General features: G+C 43.8%; 1 protein-coding gene and 1 long non-coding RNA gene across 4 annotated transcripts in view; both read left to right on the forward strand.

Moving 5' to 3' along the window:
• The window catches only part of SHQ1 (SHQ1, H/ACA ribonucleoprotein assembly factor), a 92799-nt gene extending 81251 nt beyond the window's left edge, over positions 1-11548 (forward strand). The window contains exon 11 of the mRNA XM_045530769.1: positions 9959-11548. Coding sequence (XP_045386725.1) covers positions 9959-10529 — 571 coding nt within the window. The 3' untranslated portion in view covers positions 10530-11548. The remainder of the gene's footprint in view (positions 1-9958) is intronic.
• A 9027-nt stretch (positions 11549-20575) lies between these two features.
• LOC123623560 overlaps positions 20576-22317 on the forward strand; it is a 30111-nt gene continuing 28369 nt past the window's right edge. For 2 of the 3 annotated variants that reach the window (XR_006729897.1, XR_006729900.1), the window contains exon 1: positions 20587-20627. This is a non-coding gene — a long non-coding RNA (uncharacterized LOC123623560). Of the gene's footprint in view, positions 20628-22317 lie in introns of all 3 variants that reach the window. The other variant, XR_006729898.1, reaches the window with a different exon arrangement.

Below are 22317 nucleotides of genomic sequence, written 5' to 3' on the forward strand. Positions count from 1 at the left end.
ACAGCATGGTTTTGTTTTGTTTTATTTGAGATGGAGTCTTGCTCAGTCGCCCTGGGTAGCGTGCAGTGGCATCATTGTAGCTCACTACAACCTCCAATTCCTGGGCTCAAATGATCCTTCTGCCTCAGCCTCCTGGGTAGCTGGGACCACAGGCACTCACCACAGCGCCTGCTCTATTTTTAGGAGAGACAGAGTCTTGCCGTTGCTCAGGCTGGTCTTGAACTCCTGACCTCAAGCAATCGTCCCACCTCAGCTTCCCAGAGTGCTAGGATTACAGGTGTGAGCCACCATGCCTGGCCTTTACAGCATGTTTTTATAAGGACACCAGTCATTGGATTTAGACCCATCCTAATCCAGTATGACCTCATCTTAACTTGATTACATCTCCAAAGACCCTATTTCCAAATAAGGTCACCTTCACAGGTTCCAGGGTCTAGGACATCAACATGTCTTTGTGGGTGGCACAGTTTAACCCACAATACCTTCCTTCTGCCACCACCTTTATCGTGATACTGTTTCCATCTTGGTGATTGACCTCCACTTAGCTTAATTGAATCCAAATGGCCACTTCATCTGAACAGTTAATAGGTCAAAATACTATATCATTAAATGACACCATTTGCCCTTTTCACATAGATGAAATGTAGAACTGTTGTCAGAATTGTTCAAGTCTGACATGTCCAAATACCATGCTTCATGGAATAATCATAGAGAAGAAAACAGACTGAACAACTCTGTCTCAGCCTGAGACTTGGAGACCCCATTTCCTATGTCCTTTTCTAGCCAACAAAGATGTTTTTGTTTTTTACTTAACCAGCTATTTGGTTTCACTCATAAATTATTTATTTATTCCCTGCCTTATACTAGAAATTATTTAAAGCATTTCTGTGTGTGTGTGTGTGTGTGTGTGTATAAAACAAGATGGCATAACTTACAGGTGAAGATAAAAGAAGGGAGAAAAAAGGTAGAAACGAAATGAAAAATGGAGGCAAGAAGGAGCTGCAGGTGCATTCCGTGACATTGGGTGGGTCACAGACTTGAATTTCCTAACAGCCAGTGTGGAAAGGGAGACCTTGCAAGTTGCACAATTCCATGAGTTTCATGGGGCTGTTTTTTAAATCAGCCCTGAACACCGGCTTTTGGGATCACAGTGAAGCATGTTTCAGCAAAAGCAGTTGTGCTATGGAGTAGATGGAAATGTGGCAAATTTATGAGACCCGCTTTTCCATCTCTGGGAATCTGATCAGGTGTGGTGTAAATGTAAGACAGGTTCAAAGATGGGATGGAACAGTTTTTGATAAACACTGTACCTGTCTTAACCCGTTTATCCCCTCACCCTTCCACTTCTGAGGTGGGGGTGGGCAGTGAGGCTAATGATGGCTTCTCTGGGTTTGGCTAAACCTCACCAGAGACAGTCTTTTCAGCATAAGCATTTCCGTAGCAATTTTTTTTTACATAGTCATTAATTTTGCTCTAAAAGTGTGTGTGTGTGTATGTGTGCGTGGGTGCATGTGTGTGTGTGTGTGTGTGTGTGTGTGTGTGTGTTATGTGCAGACTGTTCTCAAAGGAACTGCTGGAGCCAGAGCCTGTCTGCCTGCCCTTAGCTCAGCTGCTTTCGCCCCTGCTGTGCCGGAGAAGAGCTCTGATGCGGGACTTCTTAAAACATGTAGCCACCTGTTTGTCATTTGAAGATTAAAATAAACAATTCTCTACATAATTGTGAACCAAGAGGAAACTATATATGAGTTTATGAACATATTACCATATAAAAAGAAGTGTTCTGCTTGGGGCCTCTAGAGTTGTCTTTCTGTGATAATATGACAACTTCCGTGCTCCTCCATTGCCCAGTTTTGCTATTTTTCCAACAGGGGTAATACCAGTACCTGTCTCACAGGGTCGCTGTATGTGCTGTATGTGTGAGGTACTTAGAACTGAGCCTGTCACAGAGTCAGCTCTCAGGAAGTGCCGGTGGCTGCCATTAACTGATGCTAGTGAGGAACCTCGCAGTCCCTTCACACAGCATCTCAGAGGTGGCCGAGTCTTTGTTGTAGCTGTTTGCCATAATGATTTGACTATGTTATTAAAAGACATTTAAAAATGTTGTCCCCCTCCCCTTTTGGGGGATCTGTAGTCCAGTGTATCAGATATATATTTATGAACTAATGAATATTTATTTTTATTCTTGTAAGCATTAAGGATTGGAGTCTATAAACTTTTTTTTAAAAGTTAGTGGCATAATCATAGAATTGTTGGTGTTGCCTTGAGAACTTTTATTAATCTAGTTATAGAATACCTCATAAAAGGGTATAAAGGTCTATTTTATAATTTTTTTTTAAATCTTGATATACTTTATAACATTTCAAGAAGACCAAAGTTACTTTCTGCCAGGGACTTTTGGGAGATGGTCACTGTCATGTCCTTAGGGAATGGTTCAATGCTGATTGCTTTCTAGCTTCAGTCTCCTCCCACTGTGTTTTCCGAAGCTCAGTACATCACAGTCAAGCTGACTTCTCCATAGGAATTAAGTAGCACTGAAGTTTTCACCTGTCTTTTTCAAAGATTAAATAATTTCTATGACTGTCATAACAACCGCTCTGTAAGTAGCTAAAACAGAGCAGGTGAGAGAGAACAGGAGAACAAAGTTCCTTGAGCCTGGAACTTTGGGATTAACATCCAGTTGCAACTCTTTCAATTTAAGTCACACAAACTTTCAAGCTGCATCAAAGCAGCCAGTCATACCAACTTCATTGATAAAGTGGAAGGATTGGAGTAGATGATTCCTGTGCTCCCTGCAAGGATGAGCTTTCAGAGGATCTCTCTAGTACAGCCACCGATATGTGTTATGCAGGAAGTCCTTCTTTCCAAATATTCATTATTTGAGTTTCCGCACCCAGAAAGTTACAAAGGGAAGCGATGGTAGGCAAACACAAAAATATTCTCTAATAAACAAGCTACTTAATAAATTTTGTCCCCATTGTAGCATATTATTTCCTTCCTGCCATCTTTCCCATCAGCATCTTGCCAGTATTTTTGTTGTTTAACCTCTTGTTGATTGTTGATATTGTGCAGTGCAGCTAAATTGCAAATTGAGCAAAAGATCAAGGATTTCACGAAGGCAGTGAAAGTAATATGGGAGATGTGCTTGAACCACACACAGAACCGCTGACTGTGAGGCTTGCCAGCGTGGGATTAGTTACCAATTGAAGAAGAAAACTCTACAATAATAGTGAAATTATACTCGGATGCTTTTTGGTATTAAAAAAATAGTGAAATTGGTAGAAAGTCCTTAATTTGAATATCAAAGGATTGATTTGAATATCACATGATTGAGAGGCCCTTGAGAAAACTGATGATGCTGTTGATTATTTTCTGTAAAAATTATCTTCTATGATTCTGCTCCAGAAAGACCAACATGAACTGATGAATGTTAGATGGTGCTATAATATAATTTTGTTAGAACAATTACAAATACAATTATTATTTGGTTCATTCTTTGCTTATTTTGAGAATTAGTGCATGGTTGCAGTTGTGACCTATATGTTGTTAACATTGTTAAATATTCTATAATATTTAACTTATGTTTTAGTTTGTAGTTTTGTTCCAAGGTGAAGTTTTAACCTTTTCATCTCTATTTACTATTAAATTTTGGTCTTCATGTTAAGTTGATTTAAGTGATTTTTTTTTCTGGTCTTAATTATCATCCATTAATGAGCATCTCCACTGTCTGTTTGTTTCAGCTATATGGGGTGTACTGTGTCAGATAGTTGTCCCCAAAATTCATGTTTTACCCAGAACCTCAGAATATGACTTTATCTGGAAATAGAGTCATTGTAGATGTAATTAGTTAAGATGAGGGTACGCTGGAGTAGGGTGGCCTCTTAATCCGCTATGGCTGGTGTCCTTATAAGAAGAGAAGAGACTGAGACACACACACAGGGAAGTTGGCCATGTGAAGTCACAGACACACAGGGAGAACATCCTGCGACTACAGAGGCAGAGCTTGGAGTGATGGGTTTACAGGCCTAGGAGCACCAGGGATTGCCAGCAATACCAGCAGCTAACAGACGGGCCTGGAACAGATTCGGCCTTCAGAAGGAGCCAACCCTGCCAACACCTTGATTTTGGACTTGTAGCCTCAGGAACTGTGAAAGAATACATTTCTGTTGTATAAGCTACCAGCATGTGGTAGTTTGTTATGGCAGCCCTAGGAAACTAATACAGGGGCTTTTCAGAAAATTATTCTACTCATCTGTGGACTAGATGTTATTTCTCAGAGCCCAGGCCCCCAAAATGTCATAAAAGTCAGTAGGAAATTGGATGAAAAGTTGTTTCATTGGCCCAAACTGAATATGGTTTAAATAACTCTTATCTTGCAATCTTCTCTGTATTAAGTTAATAGTTTCTGGTTCAAAGAGATTGAGTGTTTCTGTTAATGACTGAGCTGGAAATGCTTTTCACTGTTACAGGATAAGAGCAGACGATTCTGTGTTCATCTCTGTATTAGTTGGTGTTTGTTTCTCATGGCGACACTCAGATTCAAGATAGGAATTTCACTAGCGACTTACATTTAAAGCCAATGCATTATCTTTTAGATCAGGCTACATAAATGTGTTTTGGGTAGAAGATCTTGAAGTTTGGAACTGGTTTTTTTCAATGGAGAGGAGTAATATGTCATTACCGTAAATGTCCTTTAAAAAGAAACTTGAAGGCTGGGCTCAATGGCACACACCTGTAGTCCCAGCTACTTGGGAGACTGAGGTGGGAGGGTCAGTTGAGGACAGGAGTTTGAGGCTGCAGTGAGCTGTGATCGTGTCTCTGAATAGCCACTGAACTCCAGCCTGGGCAACATAGTGAGACCCAGTTTCAAAAAAAAAAAAAAAAAAAGGAAGAAGAAAAAGAAAGAAAGAAAGAAAAATTGATGTGCTGTTTGGCCCTAGCTAAAACCTGAGATTGTGTGTGTGGTATGCTATGAAATTAAAAGGCCAAGTTAGCCAGTAAACATCCAGTGTGAAATGTCTGGAATTGCTTCACTGGAGTCTTGTCCGACATTATCAGTGGCTGGCTCGAGTCTCAGTATGTTATGCCTGGCAGGCTACTAGGTTTGGGAAGAGGAAATGAAACCTAATCAGTTACTATGAGATTTATAGTGGACCTACTATTGCAGGAAGTGGTGAAAAGTTGATTGATAGTTTTAGACAAAACTCTACAGCAAGAAACAGGATGTGTGCTTTCCATTTATACCTAGTTCCCCTCCCACCCACTTTTTCAGGGCTCCTTTTGCATTTTGTTTCAGCTGTTTCATAAGGCCGTGGATCCCCCCACCTAAACTCAGTCACCAAATATAAAATAATTGAGGAAATTTTATATCAGCCTTAGCCATGGGAAAGGCATGTACTTTCAGCTATTACCATCCTCGTTCACAGTAGTTATATTTACTGTAACTTGTCAGCAACCTTTAATTTGAAGAAAAATCTTCCAAATAGGGTATTCTTTCACATATATAAAAATGGAAAAAGAGTGAAAGTATTTTTTTAAAAAGTTATGTGGTAGGATTACATTTCTAATAACTTTCTAATAAGAACCTGATTTGAGTGTGATTTTATTAAAATATGACTTTGTGCCAGCCAATTGTCTCTTTTAAATGTGGAGTAGATTCTAGAATTTACAAGGAGCGGCAGATTAGAACCAGCTCTAATTGTGACAGTGGTTGAAAGAACAAAATAGCTACTCTTTCATGGCTTAATTTTTTTCCCCAAAGGAATAATTTCCCTTTTTGTGTATAGTGATTACTAGATTATCTGTGTAAAATAGTTGAATAAAAACAAATACAACTTTCATTCTTCAGACTATTGGGTCACATTCTATACCATGCTATTTTGAAATTTAAATCACTTTTTATCCTGGTATTCTTTAGGGAGAGAGTTCAGGAATGCTTCTGTAAACTTAAAGTTTCTATCAGAACTTTAATATTAATTTAGGAAACTAGCTAGCTTGAGGTAACAAAAGTGGGATAATAAGAAATAGAAATGAATCAGTTTGGTGAAGGATCAGAAATGAACATCTAATTCTTTTTTTAATGTATATTTCTTATGTAATATACATTTCCTACATAATTTAATGCTGAAAGTGAGAAACAAACTTTATCCAGAAGGATAAAAGTTCACATCATCTGGTTCCAGGCAGGAGTTCCTATTTGGGTCGCAGGGCTCACCACCTTCCTGCAGGTTATAGTTGACACTTTCTAGTCCTGCCACAGGTGGGGTGTGCTCTTCTGGAAAGAGCCAGGATCCCAGTAAGGAGCTTTGGAATTCTACATTTATCCTGTTATAAAAGACAGGACATAACAACCGAGTAGTAGACAGTAACAAAGATCCAAATAGTTTCAACTTGAGAATTGATGTATCCGACATATTCAGTAATATTCAAATAATTCAAATTTTAGTCTCCTTTTCTAAGACTCTGTAGTTAAAGCTTAGATATATACTTCATTTAACATTATTCAGCTAAAGACACTAGTCACAGTGCCTTTGGAGGATTCTAGGCCTTGTGCAGAACTTGCTCCTTTGGAAGATGTTGAACAGAGCTCAAATTGGGAAGAAGCAAAGTGTGTTCTTAGGAAATGAACCATTGCAGAGTGTCCGTATTCACAGGAGGCCCTGCGGTGGAATAGGAAGAGGCTGGAGTCCTGAGGCTTGGGCTGCTAGTCCTGACTGCTCCTGGTTAGCCGGGTGAACTTCAGCAGCTCTCTTAACCCCTGCAAACTTCGGTTTTCTCATCTGTCATGTAGGGACAATAATGAATATGATTCACGGGGTGGTTAGGAGCAAGTGCAGTGATGTTTGTGGAACGTCATCCTTTGTATATTGTTGGATGTATTTGTCATGACTATTAAAAATGAGATATATGGTCACTGAAGTAAACGCTTTTATTTAAAATTTCTATTTCTAATACTATAGGTTAACAAGAGGCATTGTCTTCTTTCCCAAGTTTATCACTCTTTAAACTATAAAGCTGTGTGTCACTACCCAGAGAGAACTTGCCTTCAGTGAGAAATACAGTGGTGAACTAGTTCTTAGGCTGACTGGGTCTTGGGCCAGAGATGTGCTAAACTGGGTCACCAGCTCTGACCGAATCCTTTACCACTAGTAGTCAAGGCTTCTGTATATATGGTGGACATCGTCTACAGCCATCTTGGACATGGACACACATTATGTTGCAACCATCTCATTCCGTAACTATGCTTTAAAAAATGTCGCAAGCTGATAAGAGTTCAACCAGGGTTTATAGCACTTGGTGAATCATTAATTGACTCCAGCTGATCTCATCTTGGTTTTCCTCTTTACCCTAGCCACCTCCCCTTTTCTAAGCGCTCTGGGAATTCTGGCACTTAAACCCAGAGCTTTCCTTGCTTAAGAGAAAGTTACCCATCAATAATGGCTGCTGCCCTTGTCCTATTCACCCACTGTGCACCCCACCCACCACTGCTGCTGATTACCCATGAAGGGACAGTGGAGAGGAGGGGGCCCAGCCCTGTGCAAACTCATTGTGCTAAATTCTTCGAGAAATAGGGTCTCAGGTATATTGGGCACTCAGATGAAAATACCGTCTCTGCTCAGTATTTCCCATCGCACCATCCATTCACATCTGCTCTACTGAAATGAAAACTCATTTTCCCAATATTATGGGATGGACTACACTTCTACAAATGAATTTATCTTGTAAACTCACCCTCATCCAGTTTGTGTCAAAGCCATTGAACGTTTGTACAGTCATTTCATCTTTGAAGTCACAGAAACATAGAAACCATGTCAGCACGCCTACCATTTTCACTCACTGACACATCAGATTATCAGTTGTCACATCAGATTATCCTCTTGAATAATAAAGACATAGTTTTGGAGAACTGCAGTTTATGTTATGACGGTTCTTTTAGGAACAAAAACAAAACAGCTAAATGAAGCCTGGTACGGTGGCTCACACCTGTAATCCCAACACTTTGGGAGGCCAAAGAAGGAGTATCACTTGAGGCCTACCAAAAAATTAAAAATTAGACAGCCAGGGTGATATGCACCTGTAGCCTCAGCTACTGGGGAGGCTAAAGCAGAATTCTTGAGCCCAGGAATTTGAGGCTGCAGCGAGCTATGATCGTGCCACCATGCTCCAGCCTGGGCAACAGAGTGAGACCCTGTCTCTAAAAAACAAACAAACAAACAAACAAAAACCATTAAATGCATCCAAGTTAATAGTTAAAAAGTTTATTAACCCAATACAAAGTAATATTATAAATCTAGCAGGTAATTTAGAAAAATAATCTTCTGAAATGGTTTTCTGATAAGGAGGAAAAACACTCCATGCTTCTCTCTGATATTGCTTTTGCCCCCTTTTTTTGTACATTGTAAGATTGTGAACAGGTATTATATTCATATAGGTTTAAAAATAAAACAATATGCAGTGGAAAGGCTCCTCTTGCTGTCATCCTCCATCAACCCCATATTTCCGGTGCCTATCCCTTCCCCCCGACATAAGTTATGTTTTCTGTTGCTTTCCAGAGTTATTGAGAAGTATATAAGCAAATACAAACACATGTTTCTATATCTTTCCTGGATTTTCTTTTTTTAAGTAAATGTAGCATATACATATGGTGTGCCTTTTGTTGTTGTTAAACAATATGTCTGGATTGGCCCATGGAGAGCTTCATTCATTGTACAACTATAGGCTATTCCTTTGTACAGATATGCCATAACTTATTTAACCAGTCTCATATCAAGGACATGTGGTTGTTTCCCATTTGGGGGGTATTAAAAACAATGTCATAGTAAATAACCTCAGACCTATGTCATGTGGCATATGTGCTACATGTGTTTAAATTCCAGACATGGGGCTGGCTGGGTCAAGGGTATGTACATTTTCAGTTTTGAAAGTTATTACCAGGTTCATGGGGGTTATAGCTATTTGATCTCCCTCCAACAGTATATGAAAGTGCCTCTTCCCCAAGAGCCTTGTTGGCAGAATGTTGTTAAATGTTTGGATATTTGCCAATCTGATAGATGAAAAATCTATCTCAATATGACTTCAATTTGTATTTCTCTTATTTGACTGAAGTTGAACATCTTTTTATATATTTAAGAATCATGTGTATATCCTTTTTTGAGAATTGTCTGCTTGTATCTTTTGCCCATTTTTTGGTTGAATTGTTATATCCATTTTTAAGAACTCTGTTAGGGAATTAGGCCTTAGGCTGGGATTTGAGTTGCAAATATTTTCCCTAATTTTGCATTAAGTCCTTGACTTTATGGTTTCTTTCTTTTGGCCCAAAAGAAGTTGATTTTTATTTAGTTGAATTTATCAATCTTTTGTGGCTTCCGAAATTTTTTTTTTTTTTTTTGAGACAGAGTCTCACTTTATTGCCCGGGCTAGAGTGAGTGCCGTGGCGTCAGCCTAGCTCACAGCAACCTCAAACTCCTGGGCTCAAGCGATCCTACTGCCTCAGCCTCCCGACTAGCTGGGACTACAGGCATGCGCCACCATGCCTGGCTAATTTTTTCTATATATATATTTTTAGTTGTCCAGATAATTTATTTCTATTTTTAGTAGAGACGGGGGTCTCACTCTTGCTGGTCTCGAACTCCTGACCTTGAGCGATCCACCTGCCTCGGCCTCCCAGAGGGTTAGGATTACAGGCGTGAGCCACGGCGCCCGGCCCCGAGTTTTGAGTCATAGTTAGGAAGGCCTTCTTCATTCTAGGGTCCTAAAGGGAAATCTCCTATGTTTCCTTGTAATACTTTAATAGCTTCATTTTTTACATATATATCTTTGATCTATTGTGGGATTTATCCTGGTGTGCCATGTGAAGTATGGATTCAATTTTATTTTGTTATTTTTTCGAAGCTGTATACCCTGCTGTCCCCAGGCCAATTAACGAATAGTCCTAATATTTCTTCTTAAAATGTTTTTCAAGGTCCAAAAAGTTGGCAGCTCTTGCAGAAGCCTTAAAGGAAGTCTCGCTTACAAAAGTCCAGCTGGGATTGGAGCTGGAAGAACTGGAAGCAGCAGCACTTCTTGTCCAGGAGGAAGAAACTGCATTAAAAGCAGCCCATTCAGTTCTGGGGCAGCAGACACTTTGCTCCAGTTCGGAGGCAACTGATGCGGAGGAATCGGACAGCACCACTTCATCTGGAACCTCAGACTCACACTCAGACTCAGACTCAGACTCGGGTTCAGAGCAAGACAAGCTCAAAGAGAGTCAGTGCGAGACAGTCGATTCTTTGCTAGGTCCCTTTCTTGAGGAAAGCAGTGCTCTGCTTATTGCTGATGGTGGGGTGTGCAGGAACACAGCCGCCCAGAAGTCCGATGTTAGTCCAGAGAAGCCGCCCGCCTCTTCCCGGGCTCTGGGCGTCTCTGGGCCTCTCATAGAGGAGCTTGGGGAACAACTGAGGACTATGGTGCAGGTTTCAGAGCCCAAGGGCACCACTGCTGTAAACCACAGCAATATGCAGGAAAGAGACAGCCATAGTGCGCCGAGTAATTGACTCTGTGTGGTTTTATTCATTGTCGAGGATTATGTCAGAGTTGGCTTTATTTACTGAATTAGAATTTCTCATTTTCACTTTGCACTTTTTCTTAGTACGTACAGTCAGCTCTCCAGATTTGTGAATTCCTCATCCATGGATTCAAGCAACTACAGATTGAAAATATTTAAGAAAAAATTGCATCTGTACTGAACATGCACAGTCTTTTTTCCTTGTCATTATTCTCTAAACAGTACAGTGTAACACCTATTTCCACAGCATTTACCTTGTATTTAGGTATTGTAAGGAGTCTAGACATGATTTAAAGGATACGAGAGGATGTGCATAGGTTATTGCAAATACTATACCAGGGACTTGAGCATCTGAGGATTTTGGTATCCGTGGGGTTCCTGGAACCAGTCCCCACAGACACTGAGGGGTGACTGTTCAACATTGTTTTCCAGTGAGCTAATGCTTATACCTTTTGGTTTCCTTGTTGTTACTTTAAAGATAAAGTTTAAAGTTCTAGATGATGATAATAGTTCTACTGCCAGAGTCTCTAGAACGTAGAGCCCATTAATACTTTTATTGTAGCTTTACTGAGGCATACTCAACACACAATAGACTGCACAAATTTAAGGTATACAGTGTGATAAATGTTGACATATGTGTACACCAAGTGAAACCATCACCACAACAAGGTAATGAATGTACCTATCATCCCCAACTGTCCCCTGTGCCACCTACCCCCATTCCCCAGGCAACCACTGATCTGCTTTCCAGCACTATACGTTAGTTTGCATTTCTTAGAATTTTATGTAAATTGAATCACTCAGTATGCATCCTTTTTTTAGTCAGGCTTATTTTATTCGGTATAATTATTTTGAGATTCACCCATGTGGTAGCACGTGTTGGTTTTTTTTTCATTGCTGAGTACTATTTCATTGAATGGATTTGTCCACTTACCTATTGATGGACATTTGGGTTGTTTCCAGTTTGGGGCTGTTATAAATAAAGCCTTTATGAGCATCTGTGTACAAGTCTTTGTGTGGATATATGCTTTCATTTCTCTTAGGTACATATCTGGGAGTGGAATGACTGAGCCATATGGTAAGTGTATGCTTAATGTTTGGGTTTTTTTTCTTTTTTTTTCAAGACAGAGTCTCACTCTGTTGCCCAGGCTAGAGTGCCGTGGCATCAGCCTAGCTCACAGCAACATCAAACTCCTGGGCTCAAGCAATCCTCCTGCCTCAGCCTCCCAAGTAGCTGGGACTACAGGTGCATGCCACCATGCCTGGCTAATTTTTTGTTTCTATTTTTAGTTGACCAGCTAATTTTTCTATCTTTAGTAGAGACGGGGTCTCGCTCTTGCTCAGGCTGATCTCGAACTCTTGTTCTCAAGTGATCCTCCTGCCTGCCTCAGCCTCCCAGAGTGCTAGGATTATAGGCGTGAGCCACCGTGCGTGCCTGGCCATGCTTAATGTTTTAAAAAAATGCCCAACTGCTCTTCAACGCCATTTTACATTCCCACCAGTAGTGCATGAGGGTTCCAGTCTTCCACATGTTTGTCTTCACTTCGTATAGTCAGTCTTTTAAATTTTTAGCCTTCTAATAGATGTGTAGTAGTATCTCATTGCAGTTTTAATTTGCATTTTCCTAAGACTTAGGGTGTTGAGCATCTATTCGTATGCTTACTGGTCGTCCACATATCTTTTTGACATGTCTGTTCAAATCTTCTGCCAATTTTTAAAGCTGGGTTGTTTGTTTTCTTATTTTTGAGTTGTGAGAGATCTTTATAAATACTTGATACAAGTCTGCATCATGAGTCCTGTTTTCCTGCTTCTTTGCATGCCTTGTAATCTGTGATTGGATGCCAGACATGGTGATTTTGCCTTGTTGGGTCCTGGATATGTCTTCCTACAAGTATTTTTTAACTTTGTTTTGCAGTTAAGTGACTTGGGAATAGGGTGATTCTTGTGGGTCTTGCTCTATTAGGCAGGTCCAGAGCAGTGCTCAGTGTAGAGTGAGTTAGTCCCCAGTGCTCATGTTCCCGAGTGTTCTCCTCGTGCCCTGTGAACTAGGAGTATTTTCAATCTGGCTGAGTGAAGGAGACACTCTTCCCTGTGTGAGTGTTGAGCACTGTTCCTTTAATCTTTTCAGATGGTTCTTTCCCCAGCCTTCATCACAAAGTACTCTCTTGAATACTAGAGGAGGACTCTCTTTCTCCAGGTACCCAGGGTTCTCTCTCCTCTCTCCTCTCTGGATTCCTGTCCTGTCCTACAGATGTTAGCTGCCTTGGTCTCCCCAAGTCCTCAGCTCTGTCTCTTGAACTCCAGAGTCCACTGGGTTGGTGCCTGGGTTGTTTTTCAAGGAAGTAGGTAGGGCAGTCATGGGGCTTACCCTGTATTTTCCTGTCCCTCAGGATCTGTCTTTCATTGCTTCATGTTCAGTGTCTTGAAAACCATTGTTTCATGTATTGCGCCTGTTTTTCTTTGTAGTTATGTCAGGCAGGAGAATAAATCTGGTCCCTATTACCCCATCTGGACTGGAAGCCTAAGTCTGCATTAATATTTTAGATGTGAATTTTCCCACTTAAGTTTAAGCTGCTGGGGCAGTGGGGTCTATGTCGTGTCTTGTTACCACTGAATCATCAGTGCCCATATTCTCAAGCCCTCCATAAATATTCGTTGAATGAATGAACAAATGAGATAAACCAATTTGCTTTGGGGAGGAAGTGAAATGAAATCTGGTATGCATTAAACTTAGTAGCATTTTTTATTTCAAGAAAGGGTGTGATCCCTTTTACTTTGGCTTTATAAAGGTTATGAGTATCTGTATTTCTAATAAGAATTCTTTTTGTGTTAACATGATAGTAGGTGACTGTGCCATTTAACATGCATGGTAACTCCTGAACACTGTAACAGCTTCGTTAGAATGTGTTCAAGACTTCTCTCAGGCTCCCCAGAGAGCTTCTAAATCCTTATGGCCATTGAAAATGCATTTCTCCTCCGTAGCACATTACCTGAAGCCACTCTGAAAAACTATCATCCATAACTCCCCTCATTTCCACTAAAGTCAAGCAAGTTGAGCAAATCCACTCTTGTCTAAAAGCTTAAAGCCAAGGAAGTTTTCTTCCTTCCTTCAATTTCTGTCCTTACTTAAGAATCTTGACAGGATCTACTTCAGGGAGACTTGTCTTGGGTGGAAAAACCTGTTACTCCCTTCCTGAAAGAATGAGCAAACATGATCCTGCCCGGACATCCTCAAAGCCCAGGAGCTCATTAAACAACTCTCATGAGTATTAACGACACCGTGAGTGAGCTCCTTAATGTCAGACTCCGTGTCTGCAGCGTTTCTTTTACCCTCTCTTTGTTCACGGAGGTTGAAGCGTTGTTATATCGCATTACTCTGTCTTTGTTTAAGATGGGCTAAGAACACTATAGTACACTAGGTCTGTAACCCAAAACATGTCCAAAGGTGCTGTCTTTTATTTTAATTTTTTAACTAAGCAACCTGCCAGGCAACTTTAGTGATCTCCTATAACCATATGAGTTTCCCCAAAACTCTGGGTGATGGGGGAACAAAAACAAATTGAAGGAAGAACAGGGAGGAAACCCAGTGACTGCCTAGTCGCAGCTCAGTGGCACAAACCCAGGCTTTGGGGTTGAGGAGATGGAGAGTTGAGATCCGGAGCCATGGCCGTGGCCGGCTCACAAGGAGGTGTGCCCAAGTTTGCACCTTAGCCTTCATCTTGAAAATGGGAATAGAACTGCTTTTATTGCTTACCTTAGTACAGTGAGACTGTATGTTGAAAACACTTTTACAAACTGGAAAGTAGTAAACCAAGGTAAGGGTTTATTATTACTGTCTGACATCCCAGGGCTGAACAGGGCCCTATTTAGCTACTAACAACAGGTCGCTGGGGGAGCCAGCCCTGTGAAAATGAGTCAGCCCTGCTAATGGCTTCAGAGGCATACTGGTGGTAAGAGTCTACATAGTTCAGCAGATTAGATAAAAATACTAATTATACCAATGAATCACAGCACTGCCTCATCTTCTAGGTTTGCATTATCACTGACCTATTTTTCTATGTTCTGTCTCTCCTCTCCCATTATCCTTGAAGAATAATGTGGGGCCTTGCTGTGGGCATCATTGGTTTTAGGTGCCAGTAACTAAGCTGGTATCATCTTTCACTGGCACAAGATTAATCTACAAATGAGACAGGGCTGCTCCCTACCACATTCTAAATTGGTTGACAGCTGGGGAGCGGTTTTCACACCTGCTAATGAAAAATCCACTTTGGTTGTGAGGATCAAATTCTATTACCAAGAATTAGGGGGAGTAGAGAGGGTCAAGTTTTCTTAGTCCTAAGACTTTATAAAATTATTACTATAAGACAGAGGAACGCCTGGATATCTATTTTGTTATAGAGATTTTTTTTTATTATTGTATGTGTTGTAACGGGAAATTGACCTATATAGTCAATGGTGACAAATCAGGTGCCTCTAAAAGAAGCAGAAATGAGTTAATATAGGAATAAAACTATTAAAAGTACACCAAATCCTCAGAATGTGTTAATTATAAAATCTTTAAAGATGCACAAATCCCCCTGTATGAGCGATTTGTCATGTAATGTCACTGCATGTCAGGTAAATGCAAGTTAAGCTTCATAAACGCAAATCTCTGTGATTGTTTAGTCAGGGGTCTCCATTAAAGCAAATCAAAGATTGCAAATGTTTCCTTAACATCATTCCATCTAAATCCCCGATGGGATTTTTGTGATCTGTTGCTTTTCTCGCCTGTTTTCTGAGTGTGTTATATATAGTTTCAATCCATACCAAATGAAGGAAGCATTGATTAGACTTGATTTAAGGCAGCAAGTGATAAATGCAGCTGGGAAATTGATTCATGTCTCTCAAGTGACTGGGGCACAGCCATCCACAGTTGACACAACTCTTGTCTCAAGGCTGGAGAAAACAAACAGGCAAACACATGTCAAACAGATAAATGACTTTGCTGTTTTGAGCTCTCCGTGGAGGCCATTTGTTTCCTAGATAAGGAAGACTGCTCTCCAAAGTCATGAAAAGATAAGCTAGAGGAAAAGGATGAATGTGGACTGGGATGCCCAAGCACTTAGAAGAAAACAACAACAGAAAGGATTTACCTCCGGGAAGGATCTTGCTGCTTTCCCCTCAAACATGCCGGGAGCAGCGCTCTGAATGCTCTGTCTCCGGTATTTTAAGTGTTCACAGTGGTGTGCTGTTGTCTTTGAAGCTATTTCCAGGGAGACATTTCCTGACTGCTCTTACTGGAGGGAGCATACGGTGGAAGAATCAGTAGGAATAGCTGAGACTCCAGAGTCTGCCTTGGCCAGGGCCAGCTGTCCTGAAATACTGATAGTGCCAGCAGTTTGACCACCAGCCCAGAAGCCCCCTGAAAACAGTAGCCCCATTGCAACCCAGTGCCTCTTGTAGAACCTTGCCCATAATACAATAGATATTTATTGTATTTATGTTTCTCACGTTGATGTTTGCTCCTGTATTGCTTTTTCTTTTCCCTTCCTGTTTGCACATTTACATTTTACCCGTCCTTGAAGGCCTCGTTCAAATGCCCCTTCCTCTAGCAGGTCATCCTTCACTGTTCCAGGCTGGAAGTAATTCCCCCCCTTCAGAACTCCTAGAACGATTTATAACATTTTAGAGTACTCATTGCTCCTTGACGGGTACATACATGTCTCCTAGTTCCTTTACAAGAACACAAACTTCAGTGTCTGTTTCAGCTGGATCCCACACAACACTCTATCCGCAGAACACCTTCAAATGACACTTGTTGAAAGAAAAACCAAATCAACAAACCAGCCAACTAAATAGCTTGAATGAATGGCCTCAAAGGCTAGATAGCTGTTTACTATCTAGTACTCCCCACTTAGCATACAAGGCCACTTTGCTCTTTTTTGTTTTCCAATATGACTTCAGCCGACATACTAATCAGGAAGATCAACTGTGTCTTTCCTCCTCCTCCTCCTTCCCCCGGTCTGGGATCCTCATCCCCTGGCCTAGTGGGCACATATATTCTGTCTTTTCTTGTTGCCTTCCCTCCTCAACCCTTTCCCAGCGTTCTCTACCCACTGCTCCCTCGGTTGGCAGGGAACCTGCAAAGTCCCCACTCTGGGCACCATCCCAGTGAATCAGGGCCAGATCCTGCTGGAAGAGCCTTGAATCCAAGGAAAGCAGGAGAGATCAGAGCAGGAAACAGATTCCTACCAGGCTATCCTCTAGAGCAGTGGGTTCCAGAGTTCTATATTCAGATTTCTGCAAAATTAAAATTAGAAACAAAACAAACAGGGTGGGATGCAGAGGGTGCTGACATAAGGCTGCTCACTTCTCACTTTGCATGTGCATCTATAATCCAACCCAGCCAGTACTCTGCTGAAACCATTCTTTCATAAAAGCCTGTTATTGTCCAAGAAGTAGAAGGATATTATTTCAGGATAAAGGTCAGTCCTCCAAAATGAGCACTTTTAGTTTCAAGAAAAATTCTCTCACCTGAGAACCACAGTTACCTTTTCAGTATTTCTATTTCCAGTCTCTTTTTTCTGTGCAGATGCATGTGTATACGTGTATTTTTAAAACACAATTAGAAGCATGCACTACCATAAATTTATATCCCGTTTTCTCTCTTAACATGAGTTCATGAATATTTTCCCATGTCACTGAATGATCTCCCAAAGTTTGACTTTTCATGACTGCATTGGAAGCAATTGCTCTCAAATGTAAATTTGGTTAATCAGGATACTCCTGTTCTGTAGGGCATTTGCCAAGCCTGGATGCCTAGGTTTGCTAGGTGCTTCCTCAGCAGCTCTTCCTGTTTGTTACAGCAGCATGGTTTATTTTAAAAACAGTACAGTTGTCTCTCAGTATCCATAGGGGATTGGTCCCAGGACCCCTGCAGATACCAAAATCCACTGACGGTCAAGCCCCTTATGTAAAATGGTGTAGTATTTACATATAACTTATGCTCATCCTCCCACATGCTTTAAATCATCTCTACATATAATACCTAATACAATGTAAATGCTATGGAAATCATTATTATACTGTATTTTTAATATGCATATTTTTATTGTATCATTTATTTATTTTTGATGCACAGTTGGCTTAATCTATAGATGTGAAGCCCCTGATACAGACGGCCAACTGATACCCTTGAATTGGAGAAGAGACAGGAATTTGTTGAGCTATTGCATTGTGCTAAGCACTGTGCTAGTCTTGTCTTGTCCTAAGCATGTCAAGCAGGGGCCTGTCTCCACTTCAGTGCTTCTATAGCCACCGGCCCTGCCGATGGAGGGGGCTTAGGGCATGTTGAGACCATGGGGCTCTCTTAGCTGACTGGATTGGGCTTGAACTTGACCCAAGGGTAGGCTGTGGGGGTCTCCTGGCCTAGAAAGCTTTACTAATCCAAGGGTTCTTGACTCTGGTTGCACACTTGGACCATCTAAGAAACTTAGAAAGTACCGATACCCAGTCCCCTCTGGGGGTGTCTAAGCAGGCAAGAGCTGGGATAATCCAATTCCTGCTGTCAGAAATTTGAATTGGGAAAGGACAAAAGGGTCAGGCCCTTGGCAGTTGTTGAGGGTGAGAGATGTGTTAAGAAGAGCCATGAAGGGGAGCTGGAGTCAGCCTTGCAAACTCAACTTAGGAAGAAGTAGAGTTAGAAGGATGTGTGTAGTGGAGAAAAGATACAGAGGAGAAGGTGAAGACAGCAGCTGGTCGTGGAAGAGGGAGTGGCTGGGCGTAGAAAGATGCAGCCCCACGGAGTTGTAAGTCAAATTCCTCCGAAGTGAAATTCACACATTGCTGCCCTGAGGCCCCAAGAGCAGCTGTGGGCCCCACACCACCCTTCCTTCCAGCAGTCCCAGTGTCTGCGAGGCTTGACCACTAGACCCGTGCGGACTCGGAGTTCGGAGGGCATCCATCTCCCTTCTGCTGATCAGCTCAGAGGCTTCCCTTAGAAGTAACAGGAAGCCTGACACAACTGTTCGAAACAGTAAAGAGGGCTTAGTAGTCTAAGATCTGCAAAGTCCAGTGGCAGAATGGATTTCAGGAGAGGCCAGTCAACAGTGTGACCAAAGCCCCTGATTCCTGTGGCTTCTCGGTGCCACCATCCTCAGTGTCACCTTCATCCCAATTTGGACACCTCTCATGTCGCAAGAACACTGCCAGCAGCCCCTGCAACTATCTACTTTCTCATCACTGTTAGGTCCAGAGTTGAGGGAGAGAGACACACCACGAAGCCTCATGTGTAGCAAAATGTTGTTTATTTGGGGCATCTGGGTGCAGATGGGTGGAGGCCAAGGAGCATCCGCATGGAGGGAGGGGAGAGCCTTGGGTTTTAGAGAGTGTTTTTTAGTGGGGAGTGAGTACCTGGGCCAGAACAGCCGCTGCAATAAAATTTTTTTTCAAACAACCAATTTCTGGGACCCCAGGTCAGTCTCATCCTGTAGAGATAAAAGAGGGGAGTAGTTCCGTCCTTATCAGGGGGGACAGGAATGCTGGCTGCAGCTGTCTGTTAGGTTTACAACCTCCCAGGACTCTCCAGACCCCTGCAGCTATTGATTCACAAACCTCGGTTTTCCATTAACCGCATTCTGTCCCATACATACTTTCCTAGTTCCCACCTGGAACAAACCTAACAGTCACCATCTGTCAGAAAAGAAATTTTGTGTCCCAGCTTCCCCAGCAAATGCCCCCAGGTTCTGTTGGAGCACAAAACCGGGAAGGTAACTGGTGAGTGTCTGCCACCCTTTTCGCCAGCCCTGCCCTAAGCAGGGCTCAGCTCTCCCAGAGAGAACCTGCTAAGGAGTGGCTGAGCTGACAGCTTCCAGCTGCCTCGCCTTTGCTTCGGGACCCACCGCGGTGTTGACACTGAGGCCACACTCCCGCCAGGCTGCTCCCAGCCACTGCCTGGCCACAGCAACGAGCTGGAGCTGGGCCATTCCTGCCCAGGGCGGACCCCTCTCCCAGGCAGTACTGCTCTGGACTCCGCCACTTCCCCAGCTGCGCTGCGCTCCGGGGCTCCCCCACCCCACACTCCTTCCCGCCCTTCACACTTGCCAGTCCTCCTCCTGGTCCGCAGCCCTCCCTTCCTGCTCCTGTTTCCTCTCTGTTATCCTGCACAGACATCGCACTTCTGTCCTGGCGTCTGATTCCCAGAGGACCAAACTGACGCATCCTGGTCATCTGAGCTACCCTGAGTGAGCGGAGCTCTGCTCAAAGGCGCTTTGCCCCAGTAGTGCCTGTGGGGTAGCGACTGTCTCCGTCATACGCAAAGGCAGACGAGGGCTTGGGGTCGACAGCACTTCTCAGGTCGCCCATGCGACAAGGCGAGTCCACCCCCCAATCTTCCCCGGGCCCCTGCCTTGTCCCCCGGAGAGACGACCTTCACCTCTCTGCAGCCCGCGCACTAGGTGCTGCTCCTGGTGGCGCGTGGTGAGGTGGCCCGGGTCCCTCAAGGTCACTCCTGGCTCCTCAGGGGAGGACGGAGTGGATCCCAAGGTGTGTCCTCCCCAGTGGGGGTTCTCGCCTCAGTCACCCTGGGGCTGGGGGCGAGGCGACGGGATTGCCGGTGGACGGGCTGCGAGGTCACCGTCCGCACCGGCCCAATGCCACGTGGAGCGTGGAGCCCCGACAAGCGACACGTCCACGACGGCTACGTCTGCACATCGACCCCCCGGACGGTGTTTAAAACGAAACAGCGAAGGCGGACGCTGCCGGGAGGGCCCGGAAAGCCCCTGGGCGGCGGCGGCGGGGGGAGCGCCCGTTCTCCGCTAGGCGACCCTGCCCCCCAATCCGCGGCATTGTCCGCTGACGAGTCTAATTACGTGTCCTCCCGCCGCAGAACTCCCCCCGCAGCGGCGGGGGCCTCGCGGCGGGGGCGCACGGGGGACGATCGCGCCATCTGGTCCGCGGCGCCGCGGGGGGCGCGGGCGGGGCGCCAGTGCGCGTGCGCGGGCGGGGGGTCGTCAGTGCGCGTGCGCGGGCGGGCGGGGCGCAGCCGGGCGCAGGTGCCTGGAGGAAGGCCCGGCGGCAGGTGCAGAGGCAGGCTCGCCCGGGCTGGAGGGTATGTTTAATTACAGTCGCCTGGGAGGCTGCTTTATTTAAGAATTACAGGAGGCAGTTCCAGAGGAAGTTCTGAGCAGAGCTACGGAAGGTAGCGGGCTGGAAGCGGCTGGGGCGGGAGAGATCAGCATCTTTCACTGGGGAGGCCCGCTCGGAATTGCCTGAGATGTAAAAACAGCCACCTGGAATGCGAGGAGGCTTTGCTGGAAAGTCAGAGAGCCCCCCCGTCCCCGAGCTGATTGAATTGTCTGGCGTGAAGCAGATCCCTAATCCACAAGCGTATCTCATTACCCCCGGTAACACTGTATTTCTGTTTGTGTCGAGACCTGGCTCTCGGGGGCATTGAAGTTTCACCTGGAGAGGATGGAACAGAGAAGACTGTCAGAAATAGGTCCTTCGTGCGACCAAATGCCAATAACAGCTCCCGCGTGCCTAGCTAGCCCTTCAGCTGGCAAAGAGCTTTCTTCTACCTTGCCTCGCTTTCAGCCCGGGCGGGCAGGGGATCCCGTTTTAAAGCGAGGAGCCAAGAGACACCCAGGCTTTTCCCCAGGTGGACACAGAGTGCGGTGGGTGTGAAGGGCTCAGTGAGGGTGGGGGGTGTCACGGTGGGAGCCACAGATCTCCCAGAGAAAGAATGAACAGAGGAAAGTTGGGGTGGGGGCTGCATGCCTTAGGTGAAGAGACGTGATGGGTGAGGGAACCAGTTGCTCGGGGTGTCTGGGACACAGCGGGGAGGGTTAGCAGAGCTAGTGGATTGGGGTGGGGAGCAACCCACAGAAAGCCACATCCACTTGTGGGCCCAGGCTCAGCATTGTGTCACATTAAGAGAGAGAGAGAGAGGCCTGGCGTGATAGCTCACGCCTGTCATCCTAGCACTTTGGGAGGCCGAGGCAAGAGGATTACTTGAGGCCAGGAATTTGAGACCAGCCTGAGCAAAAGTGAGACCCCGTCTCAAAAAAAAAAAAGAAAGAAAGAAAGAAAAATTAGCGAATATGGCAGCACACACCTATAGTCCCAGCTACTTGATACACTGAAGCAGGAAGATCGCTTGAGCCTAGGAATTTGAGGTTGCAGTGAGCTATGATGACAACACTACACTCCAGCCTGTGTGACAGAGCAAAATTCTGTCTCAAAAAAAAAAAAGGGAGATCACTCCAGTGTCTGTAATAATTGAAAAGCAATTGAATGTTTATTGTAGTCTCTGGTGCCCTTCATTTGTAAGGCACAGAAAATACAGTTGGCCCTCCAAATCCCTGGGTTCCACATTCCCAAATTTAACCAGCCATGGATGGAAAAACTCCAGAAAAAGAAATGGACAGTTGCATCTGTACTGAATATGCACAGACTTTTTTCCCCTGTCATTATTACCTAAACAATGCAGTATGACAACTATTTCCATAGCAATTACATTGCATTAGGTATTCTAAATAATCCAGAGATGACTAGAAGTACACAGGAGGATGTGTATAGGTTCTATGCAATGACTATGCCATTTTATATAAGGGACTTGAGCATCCGTGGATTTTGGTTTCCTGGGGGGTCCTGGAGCCAATCCCTGATGGATACAGAGGGATGACGACTCTATTGTGAAATCTTTCCTTCTTTCATTCTCACTCTCTTGTTCTCTGTCACCCTCTTATCACAGCCACTGCCCCCAAAGACTCACTTCCCCCCACTTCAAACTTCCCTAC

This window comes from Lemur catta, chromosome 18, assembly GCF_020740605.2.
Source record: "Lemur catta isolate mLemCat1 chromosome 18, mLemCat1.pri, whole genome shotgun sequence".
In the NCBI taxonomy this organism is placed as follows: domain Eukaryota; kingdom Metazoa; phylum Chordata; class Mammalia; order Primates; family Lemuridae; genus Lemur; species Lemur catta.